General features: G+C 56.1%; 1 protein-coding gene across 1 annotated transcript in view; it reads left to right on the top strand.

Annotated features, from left to right (window-relative positions):
• LOC131265016 (uncharacterized) overlaps positions 1-13350 on the top strand; it is a 30237-nt gene that overhangs the window by 10296 nt on the left and 6591 nt on the right. Inside the window, exons 7-12 of the mRNA XM_058267278.1 lie at positions 130-801; positions 883-1006; positions 1537-3259; positions 3353-10119; positions 12396-12907; positions 12996-13250. Of these exons, the coding sequence (XP_058123261.1) occupies positions 130-801; positions 883-1006; positions 1537-3259; positions 3353-10119; positions 12396-12907; positions 12996-13250 (10053 nt within the window). The remainder of the gene's footprint in view (positions 1-129; positions 802-882; positions 1007-1536; positions 3260-3352; positions 10120-12395; positions 12908-12995; positions 13251-13350) is intronic.

Genomic DNA, 13350 nt, shown 5'->3' on the forward strand with positions numbered 1-13350 from the left:
CGAATTCTTTAATATACGTACGTGCGTATACAAATTAGAGTTATTTGAAGCACCCGTGCAATTTTAAACAATACTTTTATTTAATGTGATATGTGATTGATTTCTCATTTTCTTCGCATTTTGTTGCAGGTATACGGTTCGAAGAAACAGGACATTTGCAAGATCCCATCGCCGAAACCGCTGACGGAGCTGCACGATCGTCAGTACAAACCGTCGTCAGCGGTCGTTTCCGCTACGTCACCGCGCAGGAAAAACATCAAATCCTTCGACTGTGGCACGATGGGCACCAAGGCGGCCAACCTCACACCGGGCTATCATCCGCAAATGCTGCCGCTCGGTGAGGGCATGCAACAGGCAACTTCTCCCGGGGCTGGTGGCAGCTGCCTTAGCACCGGATCATCGCCGAACACATCTGGCACCAACCGATCCACCAGTGGCTACGGAGGTTCCGCTACGACGCTCGCCAATAACAGCAACGGTGGCGCGGCAACCACGACAATGGCTAGTAGCGTTGGTAGCAACAGTGCCGTGGCTGGAGCGGTGGCCGGATTCCAGTCGTTCGGGCAGCGGAAAATATCAGCCTTCCAGCAGATCCTGCAGCGCCAACGGCTGCAGAAGCGCGACTCGAAGAGTCTCGACATTGTCGCCTCGAAGCTGATGGAGGAAAAGTACGGCAGCGGAGGGCAGGATGTGGATGTTTCGAAGTCGCTGGACGATGGCATTTTCTCAGAGAGTGCTGGCCATCAGTCGGACGACAATAGCAGCGACGAACATATCAATCTTACGTACAAGACATCGGCGGTAAGGATTTTTGTTTTGTGTTCTTTTTTTGGGGTGCTAAAATGTAATTCGTTTTGCGTGTGGTTTTCTTTTTTACTCTAGGACAACAAAACGACACTCGGTGAGGCAGAAATACAGAACGCTGTCGAGGCGGCGGCCGTCATCTTCAAGAAGGTGGTGCTGCAGCGCCGGGAGGAAAACAAATGCAAAACATCAAATTCCAACAGTAAGTGTTACGAAACGAGCGAAAAGGCAACAAACCACGCACTGTGTGGCTTTGTCGTTGCCAAATGTAGATAATAATTAGCGCTTACTAACTAATGGGTAGAATGGGACTGTCCTCTCAGTGGGATGGAATGTATTAACCGTGTTGGTAGCTTGGTGTAATGGGTGTAATATCGAGGGCTAGCATTATTTGGAGGTGTGTGGCGTAGGATGGAAAGCAGTTGTTGTTCGTCGTCAGCCGTAGGTGTGCTCGCAAAGTCGCTTACTAACCGAACCTAACCTTAACGGGCTTTTCTGTTGGTAACCACCGCTCTCTCATGGCCTCCTCTAATGCTCCCTCGGGGTCGGGGAGGAAGTTGGTTTGGTAAATCGTAGCAACCCATATCTTGCTAACACCATGTTCGCTTTTAGAAAAAAAAAACAAAGTTTCTGATTGAAGTATCTTTTCTTTGTACGATCGGTTGAATTCCCTTCCGTGGATTTCCGTTCGTGGTGTGCTATTGCCTACCGTCTTTTGTGCGATCTCAACAGCTGAGTGCCATAGCAGCAGCGCCGATGGATTTACCGACGAATCGGCCACCATTGGTGGCTACTCATCGTCGGAAACGGAAGCGGTCGGCCGGATGCGTGGTGGTAGGTCCAACAGTAATCGGCCACTGGTGCCACCCGGACCGCCGGCGGACTACGAAGAGTACCGGTTGGTGTTTTTCAGCTCGGACTCGTCGAGCAAGGAGGAAGAGTACGACAGCAGCTCCACTTCGTCCTCGTCCGCCATACGGTGCGCCCGGCGAACCGCCAACCGCTATCCAACCACCTCGGCCTCGCTGGATGAGTGCGATTGGGATTACTTCGAGCCGGACATGATGCCGGAAGCCGCCACGGCCGATGGTCGCCAGGGTACATTCTTCTACGAAATGCTCGCCATGGCAACGATGACTGCAGCGGCCGCAGGATCCCCTCAAAAGCTCGGTCATCATCAGTGCGCTCGGAATGTGGAACCACCGCCAACCGCCGCCCCCACATCACCGTCACCGTCAACATCGTCCACAGCGTTACCGTACTGCCATTGCGAATGCTGCAATCGGCGGCAAACGACGCAGTACGTGCCGATACCGGTCCCGGTACCGGTGCCCGTTCCGATAGCCGCCTTCCAAAGTTGGCTGCTCGAGCAGCAGCAACAGCTACTTTTGTTGCACGGCGGTGGAGGTGGTGGAGCTGGACCCGCGCCGGCCACCGAAGGACGTGCGGCCGAGCATGCCGTACGGGCTGATTTGGTGCAGCAGCTGTGGAAGCAGTTTGCCGAAGCCAGCGGACAATCGGGCGGGGTGGCGATGGGCGAGCCGGGCCCGAAATGTTCCTGCAAAGCTACACGAAACCGTGACCCGGAACCGTGTCCGACATCCGAAAGCCACGGCAGTAGTGATAATGACCGATTGTTTGATGACCGTGCCGTCCACGTGCTTCCGAAGGGAGCGCAATTACAGCGTGGTGGTAATGACGATGCTGCTGATGACGATGATGATGACGGGTCCGTTAGGCAGAAAAGTGGTTTACTAGCAAACACGGTGTGCAGCAGCAGTAAAGTGCAAGTGCAGAAAAAAACAGCATCACTGCCTGGGTCGTTGTCGTTGTCGTCGTCGTCGTCGTTGTGTAATGTAATTACAAGTGGTGGTGTAAGTGATAGCCGCTGTTCATTGGCTTCATCGAAGCGCAGCAGCAATAGCTGTAGCAACAACAACAACCCGTCGGTCGCGGTCCGCGATGCCGCTGCACTATTACTACCACGATCACTACCTTCACCGAACGCAGGTGGTGAGTTCTCGTCGTCGCCGCCGCCGCCGCCGCGACTGTTGCCGCCCCACGTTCCGGTTGCTGTGTCCGCTAGCGCTAGCGAAATCGGTACAAACATCCCAGCGGCAGCAACAACTACAACCGCGACGTCTACGACGACGACGACGACGACGACGGCGACGCGGGCCATTCAAGCGAAAGATAATATCGATGGTGGTGTGGTGGTGGGCAGCAACATCACCGAAGCAGGCGACGACGGGCAGATTACCGCGACCAGTAATGTACGTCGTGCTAGTGTTGCAGCAGCACTCGCTGCCGATAGTACCCGTACCCGGTCCGGCTGCGTTGGACTAGATACCGCGATGAATGAACGAGCCGACGACGGTTCGCAGCAGGCGACGACGGTTGCAGCACAACAACGAAACGACGACGGCGACAAAATCGAGAACGATGGCATTGAACTGCGAGAAATCGAACAAATCTCCTCCTCCTCCTCCTCATCCTCATCCTCCTCCTCCTCCTCATCGTCGTTGTCTACGCCGTGCAAAATCGACAGCCTGAACGCGGCAAAGGTCGACGAGGGGGACCAGGATCAACCAGAAGATGGTGGTGGTGATAAAGTTTGCGCAAAAGAAGATAACACGGTCAGTGATAGGAAGTCGGTGGTGGACCACCAGTTACTGCGACCGGTGAAAATCGAACACCGACCGTCGATGGACGACGCGGTGCGATTGGTGTCGATAAGTGTGCGGGACGAGCCGGAACCAGACGATCACGACACCACCCGGCGGTCCGGGGAGGGCCATCATGTGCCGGGTGGTGATGGTGATGATGGGGATGCCGGCACAAGTGTTAAAATTAGGGCAGTTTCACCGAGCGGCAGTAGTCAGGGATACTTGCAGTACGAATTGCTGTACCACCTGGCACAGTCCGGCGGCAAGTCATCGACATCCTCCTCTTCATCCTCGTGCTCTTCTTCCTCGTCAGGCGAGGAGGCGGAGAGCAGCGAAGCGGCAGCGAATGCACCCGCGGGTGAAAGTGAAGGTTCGAGCAGGAAGAAACCACCGTCGTCATCCCGGAAAGTCAAGGTGGGAAAGTACTCTTTCCGCCTCGGGCAACTCCACCACCACCTCCCTCGGGCAGGCAATGATGATTCTTCCTCGCCTCGCTCCTCCTCAGCATCTGACGCCGGGTCGGTGCATAAGTCGAGCGACGAGGATTCGTCCGACGAAGATTTCAACGTCGATCATCTTGCGGAAGATGACGATCGTAGTAGTACCACCTCCTCGGGCGAGGAAGATGACCGGCCCGATGGTGGCTGTGACGAGGGATCCAATCGTTTGTTGCTGCGAAGGAAACGAAGCGGCAAACGGTTTAGCGCTGTGATGGTGGTTAATCCCGATCTGGACGATGATAGCATGCGCGGTACGAGCGACGAGGGTGACAGCAGCAACAGCAGCGACAATCAATCGATCGAAGAAGGCGGATGCTATTACGGCGCGGACGTAGAAGAACGCGACCAGCTAGGAGGTGGCGGTATAGTGCTGAAAAAAATGAGATCAATCGTCGGAGTAGGCGACGAAGAATGTCACCAGTCCTGGCCGAGCAGCAGTAGCAGTGCCGTTGCGATCACGGGCGGCGTATTGGTCAGGAGCAATCGGAGGAGGAGGCAGTCAAGTGCGGAGGAGTCAATCGAGCCAGAAATGGTTAAAGGAGAAGGGAGTGCCGAACGGGAGCACGCGCATGAGGAGAGCGTGACGACGGCAGACGGTCAAGTAGAAGACGGAAACGAAGCAGAAAAAGAAGCAGGATGCAGCTCAAGAAAGCCTCGCAATGTGGAAGAAGTTAGTACTTTGGCACCCCTAGCGGAGAAGCGTGAAGACGCGGTGGACGAAGCAAAACTTTACCAGCGGCAGCCGCAGGTAGGGGAGGTGGACCCCGAGAAGACGACGGGTACCAGCGATGCTGTTGATGCTGATGCTGTTACCGTTTCTGCCCGTACCTCCTCCGATGGTGGTAATGTTGCTGCTGGTGGTGCTTGTGGTCGTATTCCATCAACACCATCACCACCAACCGATGCGCTCGATGCAGTGCATCGGCAGCAACATAACAGTGGCGCCCAAGAATGGGAAACACCACCACCAACACAGGCGGACGGCGAGCAAAATAAGATAAACCTGATGGCGTGTGCAGCAGGTAGCAGCAGCGGTGTTACAGGTGGGCAGCATGCATCAATACCAACGCAACAACCGCCAACATCGGAAACGCATACCACCGTACTGCTGGCCCCCGCCGAGGTGGCTACAACTACAGCCACACCGATGTTGGCAGATCGAGGGGGCTTGAGATCACGATCGTCATCACAGTCATCATCCCCGTCGTCTTATGTGGATATCGTGTGTGAAAACACCACGGCCACGACTGTTGGCACCAGCAGCAGCAGCAGCAGCAGCAGCAGTAATAACAAGTATACGAGTCTTGTTATGATAACGTCGCCTATTGCTTCTGGCAGCGCAGGTAACGGTAACGGTAGTGAAGAAGTTGGTTCTGCACGCTGGACAGCAGTGCCGTTGATCCACGACAACAACGACGACGACGACGACAACGAAGCTGCCAAGGTGGCCAGTGAGCACGTAAACGTTACAGCAAGTGCAAGTGTGGAAGGTGGCCTGGTGGGTCGGCATGAGTCCACGTCTGAGGCGATCACTGTGCAGCACACAGCGCCCTTCTTGTCGGGGAGCGAATTGTTGTTTGCTGGCCATCGCGATCAGTGTTTACCAGGGGAAGAGTTACATCAAGTGGAACACCACCAGCAAGACGAGCGCAAGGGCGTAATAAATCACCGTGGTGAGTTGTTGGCGGTCGGTGGTGAGAATGATTATGACGGCGAACGAAAGAGTTCAACGGAAGAACACGGTGAAAACCCGCCCCAGCATAGGTGTGACGACGACGACGACGAGGACGGAACGGCGGTGATGGATCGTGAACCTTCGCCCTCCTCGCTGGACCACAGCGTCATGGATGAAAGGAGGAAGGCACAGAATGTTGTAGGTGGTGATGATGGTGAGCGAAACAGAGTGAGTTTAAGCCGTCAGCATGATGGGGAGCGCTACCATCAGCGGACTATAACTGTGCCGTACGGGGGAATCGAGCCACACGCAGTGAGTGTTGACGACGTCGACGATGATGGACGTTTATCGCAAACCCCCCCTGTGAGTTATGGTGAATCGTCATCGATGGGAGAGTCCCATGAGTATGATGATGGCCACGGTGGCGGTGCACGGGGGGAACAGTTTGGTGATGCTGAGAGGCAGGACGGGGGCGATAGTGTGACAGTCGTGACCGGATCGAGCACGCTCTCGGCGGTGATCTGCCTGGAGGATGGGCTCGCGGATGACGATTCGTGGGTGGAAGAGATTAGCCAGGATGAGGAGGAGTTCGCCACGACCACCACGGCCACCGATTCCGATATGGACGACTCGAGTGAAGAAATGTCGTTCTCGTCGCAGCACGAAGAGGAATTGCGCGGCTATAACCGGGCCGCGATCGATTTCACGCTGCACACGATCGTGGAGGAGAGCTGCGAGGAAAGCGAAATCGAGTCACGTGGGTCCGGTCGGGCGGTGGGCGGTGGGCGCCATCGCGTACGGAGGGGTGGAGGCGGTGAACACGGTATCGGTGCGGACGACGGTGGTGATGATGAGGACGGGCCAGACTCGGCCCATCGACTTTCCGCGTCCGAGCTGGAGAAGTACTTTTTCTACGGCCTCGGTGGGGACGTTGGTGGTAATGGTGGTGGAGGAGCTAGTGGTAGTGCTGGTGGCCGGCAGACCGGGCAGTTTGGTGGATCGAGTGGCTACGGCATGAATACGCACGACGATCAGAGCGAACTGTCCGAAGAGAGTAGCTCACTGTGTAGCGAAGGGCACGATTCCCTTGGCAGTGGTACCGCGTCGGGGAGCGCATCGGCGGCCCGGCTTTCAGGCGCTTCAATGGACAACCATGATCACGAGGGGGAGGACAATTCGACTGACTCTGTGGCGGATTTGGCTTCATCGCGGTTGGAGAAGTACTTCCTGACCGGGTTCCTCGGTTACAACAGTAACGATCGCGGTGGAGGCGGTGGAACCGGTGGTGGTGGAGGATCGGATGGTAGCGGTGGCAGCGTTGGCAGTGACAGCGAAGGACACGCCAGTCCCGAGCAGCGCCGGAAGAGGCTGGTCCGGGCCCGAGGGGCTACGCGATCGCACAGCTCGCTGGACAATCTGCTGCTAGCCGGCAAAGATCCGGCCGACCACGACATGACACCCGGGCTCGGTTCGGGCACACACTCGGGGACGTCTTCACTCGATGCCGGAGGTTCCGGGCTTCCGGGAGGACCGAGCAGTGCCGCCGGCAGTGGCGATATTGATCATTCATCCGAAACGGACACCTGCGACGAAGCGTCCCTCTCGTACCCACATCCGGACCGAGGAGAATCGTCTCCATACGACACGATCGGAAGGCGCAAGAAAAAGTACACCATGAAGAAGTCGACTGAAGTGTTGTCGCGCGTTGACCAACAGCATGCCGGTTCCGTTGTTCAGTCCACGGAAGGAGGTGGAGCTGGTTCGGAATCGGAGGATAGTCGTAAAACCCCACAACCGATCGCTCCACCAGAAACGGGGGCCACAGGTGGAGCAGCACTGGCTGCCACCTCCAGTGTCGCGACCCTCCAACCCGCTGCAATCGAGAATGCGAGGAAACAGAACAGCCGGGACAGTGGTTTCATCGGAAGTAACGATGATCTGCTGAAGGAGGAACATGGTGGCCACACGAACGCCGTCACCGTTTCGACGAAGTTGTCCGCTGGCTCGGAGCAGCGGTTCGAGTTGGCGGGCATACAGGAAGAGAACAAGAGCGACCTAAAGGAGATGGACACTGGAGCGGCGACGGCGACGATGGCGGCGGCAAGGAAGCCACCGCTAGGAAAAACGACAACACCGACGGCGGCCGCATCCCGATCGTCGTCAACGGGCGCTGGTAGCGTTACAAAGACCGGTGGTGGTGGTCCAGGTATGGTGAATCTGGTGCGCAAGGATAGCTTCAACAACTGGAGCTCGGACGAGGAAACCAACCTGATGATGTCCAAGATGCGACAGTTCTTTAAATCGCTTGTCGCCGCCTCGGCCAACAGCTCCCGCCGGTTGCCAAATTCGAGCAGCAACTCGACGCCAGTCGTCAGTGGATCGAATACACCCCAGCAGGGTGGCAGTACGCCGGTGGCGCGACCCCGCGGCATGCGCACCAAGCCCCCGCAGTTGGTGTACTTCGAGAACGAGCTGACGCGGTTGATGAAAACCGTGCCCGGCATCCGGGACGAGCAGGTGCGCGAGATTGTAGAGTACCTGAGCAGCGAGGACACCTGGTCGGATTCGTACGATTCGTCCGACTACACCAGCTCCGATCTGGAGGGTGCCGGTGTGACCGGCGACGGCGGGGGCAATCCGTTCGGTCTGCAGGAGGAGATATCGGCCAGCTGCCGGCAGATCATCAGTAAGTTTGATAGCAGCGTGCGCAAGGACGAGGAAGGTGACATCGGAGATGGCGGGCTGGTGACGGGGATGGGGCCACCCGAAGAGCCGCTCGTTCCGTCCCATCGCCCTTACCATCACGCGCTCCCTCATCATCATCAACATAACAGCACACCGCTAAGCAAGGAAACGGCCTTTGTCTATCAGCGCTTGGTGGCGTCTTTGTCAAAGGTGGTACCGAACGAATCACCGGGCGTTACCGACCACGATGGGCCCGAAAACGAAGTGAAGAAAAGTGCCTCGACGATGTCGGGCACTGCGACCGCCGGGACTGCCGCACCACAGCCTGCTGGGGCGCCTGGTACGAGTTCGTCGACCTCCTCGCCACCGCTCATAGCGAAAGTGATGCATCATATCGGAAGCCGTCTGGTGGCGCTCATGCACGAGGTGAGCAGTGGCGAATCGTACGCTAGTGTATCGCCGAAGCAGCACAACCGGATAGGAGGCTCCGGCCACCGGACACCTGGTGCGCTTGGGGGAAGCAATCCGATGGGCGGCGGATCGACGCACCATCTACCCCATCATCACCACCATCATCATCTGCACCATAACGTAATATCCGCGACGACGACGGAGGACGATGAAGATAGTAGTACCTCGGAGAGTAACGACCGTCCGCACCATCATCATCATCATCACCACCAGCACCACCATCAGCCTCAGCCTCAACACCACCATCGGGCCCGAGGGCAGGACGATGATGAATTAGTAGCAGGACCAGCCGAGGCCGGATCCTCGTCGTCATCGTCGTACGCGGCGACGATGCTACTGCCAAGGAGCAAGAGCCACGACTTGCTGCTCGGTGATCAGAGATCTCAGGGACCGTATCAGTATCATTCCGGCGCCGGGTCCGGCGATATGGTTGGCATGGAGGAACGGGGCGAGGCGAGCGATTACGAGCGATTTTCCTGGCGAGGCAGCTTCGAGTCGGCACTGCTGGCCAACGGGGACTCGCGCACCAAGCTCTCCATGTTGGACAACTCGTCCTCCTCCAAGTCGGTGCTGGTGGCGAAACGCCGGTCGGCCGGCGATCTGCTATTCAACAATCAAAACCTGAGTCAAGAGCAGCTGGATCGCGTCCGCAGCTGCGGCAGCATCGGGGGCGATCGGGAGGACTTTGACACGTCCTACCAGCAGAGCCCGGCACACGGCCACCAGCAGCCAAGCATGCAGCACCACCAGCATTACTCGAGCGGTTCGGCGACGACGGGCCGACGGCGTACGCTCTCCAGTGTGGCCGCTGATGAGGAAGACACCGATTCGGACGGCTCCTGCAGTAAGGGAGGCACGGCCGGCAATGTTGGTAGCGGCGGCAGCAACAGTAGACTGGTGCTCGCGTCTCGCTCGACCCTTCCACGAAGTTTGCAAACCACGATGGCCACCGGCACGACCAATTCGCTTCCCCGGCTACCGACGTCCAACCTTCAGACGATCATGCAATCGGTGGCCTCGTCTTCTTCCGTTTCGTCTTCGTCACTCGCGCCGACCCCCGCCACCGCCATCTCCTCGGGATCGACGAAAAGTTCTGGCTCCGCTGGTGGTACCGCGAGTGGTGCAAGTGGCGTGGCCATGGGCCAAAAGTCCCAGAGTGTGTACCATTTCTTGCAGAACAATGTGAAAAGTGCACGTTACCGAGCGCCCGGGTTCAACCGGCCCCCTTCCGCTCCGAAGCGGGCCATGTCCGCGCCCGGCTTACAGCCACCTTACCCGCGTCGAGAAAGGCGCGGTCGCTTGCAGCACCTCTTAAATGGTAAGTGTCGCGGATGATGTTCTGCGTGTGAAATGAACGAACGAACGAACAACATGTTCGCAGTGGAGATTTTAAAATCTCAAATGAATGTGGTCAGAGAGCAAGTAATCTTTAAAAAAATAATGCAGTTTTAGGAATAGGAATTTTGGGCACTGGACGTCTTATCTTGAAACAGCACTTAAAAACAATTAACTTTTGGCAAAGAAGGTAAAACATATTGGGTTCGTGTACGTGAAAAAATACCTCTAAACTTCTGCTATCTTGTATTGCCACAAAGTATCTTCAATTACCATTTGACCTGGTCATTTGAAGTTTTCTTTCCCTGAATATCATCTCATCGGCGCGATGGAGTAAGATAGCAACCCCTCTAAATTTAGCCACATCTGTGAAAGGCTGGAGACACATGCACGCCATAATGGTTGTATTGATTTATCTTTGTTTGACCGACAGCCAAGCGGCACTGTTGAAACTGGTTCAATTTCACTGAATCGAAATTTGAGCAAACGTTGCACCAACCCACAGCGATCCCCTAGCATTCCAAGCTGCTGCACACGGTGACCGCTGTCTGTAAAGTTTGTTCTGCTTGATATGTTCTTTGCTTTTGCGTTGACCACAAAGACTACGACGGCGACGACGCAGCACCAAATCGTGTCCAATTAAGATCAATTGACCCTTGGTGTCAATTAAATTTGCGCACGATTCTGCGCTTGTCCTGGACAGCAGAAGGGACCCCCAGGCTGACGGTAAGCTACTGTCTCTGTCACCCGAAATGGGAACGATGAGCTGTTTCTCATTCCCTTTGCAATAGTAGAGAGCTTGGATACAGGGCCGCTAGGTGGGGAATATATCAGAATTCGTACGACTAATTGAGCCCGTCCTTATTGGTTACCCATTCGCTCGACCACCCCCGGGGGGCCGAGATCACGTATCTAAGTATATATATGATCGCCAATCAGCGACTCTGGTCGTTCATTCGGTGCATTTGTTCGGTGGCGCAATGAAGACCTCGGACCCGGTGCTCCGTCGTCGGGGAGTTGACGTGAATCTCACCAAGCAACCGATCTGTCAATCGGTAGAAGTAAGTGATCGGCTACGGGATGACTCCGGGAAAACGTGTGGCACAGTAGTAGCAGCTGGCCCAGGTGTATTTAGCAGATGCCAGAGTGGTGCTTCCGTCCGTACTACAATGCTCCGCATCGGCTAAGGGGGACGATCGATCATGGCGAAAGGGAAATGGTGGAAAAGAAAAACGCGTAGTGCGAATCGTTACGCAAACTTTAGCACAAACCAACCCGTGAATTCGACCGATGGTGACGGTGGTGGGAAAGCTGGAAGAAGCGATTCTTCTGCCACCGTTTGCGCGAGTGCCCAGGTGAACCAGAAAAGCCGGTCGACGAAGGCGCAAGTGTCAGTCCGTCCGCTGGGCGGGGTGGGAAAAGCTAAGCGCGGCAAATGGACCAGGCGAATCGTGAGGTTTATCTGTTGCGGTCGAAAGCGAAGGTCGAAAACGAAAGAGGTGGCCTCAAAGGGAGGCACCACATCCTCGAAGGCTCGAAAATGTTGTTCGAACCAGCTACGTTGGAGTGGTTGGTTATGCTGTTGCTCGTGGTTTCGGTGTTGTGCGTGTTGCAGCTGCTGCCAGACAGCTTCCTGGAGGCAAGGCAATACCGGAGGGCCGCATGACGTCGACAACGACGAGGATGTCGATGCAGCGTTCGAAGCGTACAAGTTGCAGCTCGGTACCTCCACCTCCGGCACCGTGACGGACTTTGACGCGTTGTCTCCGTCGCAGAAGAGCACCATACGCAAGTTGAACAAAAACTCCCAGTGGGGCTGGAACGACAGCTTTCGGTCGGTGTCGGATCGCTTTCTCGAAACGCTCGAGCTCGACGATGTGAGCGCCTGCGGGGACAACAGTCTGCGCAAAAAGTTCGCTGTCTGCTGCCGGAAGCGCCTTTCTTCGCCCTTCCGGGAGCGGAAGGCTATTCTCGGCGAGATCGAACTAGGTTAGAGAGTCAGTCACCTGATCGTGGCACTCGCTAACGATCATCACCACCACCTGGAGAGCAGTGGTTGGCCTCGACCTGCAAGTGCATGCGACGACGAACGCACATCCGTGACCGCCTATGTCTATGATTACGAACGCTATCCACTCTCGAGCACCATTACGATGAGCAAACCCGAATCAATGCACCTCACTTCTTTTCTCTGGGGAAACGCAAATGAGGAAGTGCAAGGAAATAAACTAACATGACAATTGTGGCATACACTTTCAGAAGAAAACAACAGTCCCGAGTTGACGGGATCGACAGGGGCGCTTGGTGGCGACGAGGATACACAGGGCAGCAGTCCGCGTGCGAGCGGACCAGGTGCCGGATCATACGACCGGGCGGGTGGCGATGGAACGGCTCCGAACGGTAGTGGTGGAGGAGGCGGAGGCTCGCTACACAAGGGCGTTGGAGGTGGCAGTATGGTATCGTCACCGGTGGGATCGGCCGGCGGTGCCAGCGACAACTGGCCGTCGCAGTCGGACGAGGATATCGATCGGCTGGTGGCACTGCACCAGAACCGCGCCAGCCTCAGCTCGCTCGGTCTACGCTCGGACTCGATGGCGAGCGTTTACTCGGGCGCCGGCGAGGGCCGGTACGGTACTGTTACGGTTCGCGGACAGATCGAATTCGGTATGCAGTACAACTATAAGCAGGGCGCCCTCGAGATACACGTGAAGCAATGCCGCGACCTGGCCGCGGTCGACACGAAGCGAAACCGTAGCGATCCCTACGTTAAGGTAAGGTTTCAACAATAAGTGCCTAGCTAGACCCCCGGGGAACTTTAATGGCATGGGTGTGTTTTATGTGTTATCCCCTTTTTCACAGGTATATCTGCTACCGGACAAATCGAAGAGCGGTAAACGAAAAACGAAAGTAAAGAAGCACACCCTCAATCCGGTGTTCGACGAGGTGCTTCGGTTTCACATGAGCCTCAACAGCTTGCAGACGCGCACGATCTGGCTCACCGTGTGGCACTCGGATATGTTCGGCCGGAACGACTTCCTCGGCGAAGTGATGATGGGTCTGCAGGATAAGGTGTTCGACAATCCACAGCCACAGTGGTATCAACTGCAGGAGCGGGTAAGCGACAATTTGTTCGTTATTGTTGGCTTCTGGAACACTCAACTCCTTTCTTCATTGGTGGTTTTTAAAAACATCCAATCGTTAGCTTATTATTACG

Source organism: Anopheles coustani, chromosome 2, assembly GCF_943734705.1.
Source record: "Anopheles coustani chromosome 2, idAnoCousDA_361_x.2, whole genome shotgun sequence".
Lineage (NCBI taxonomy): Eukaryota > Metazoa > Arthropoda > Insecta > Diptera > Culicidae > Anopheles > Anopheles coustani.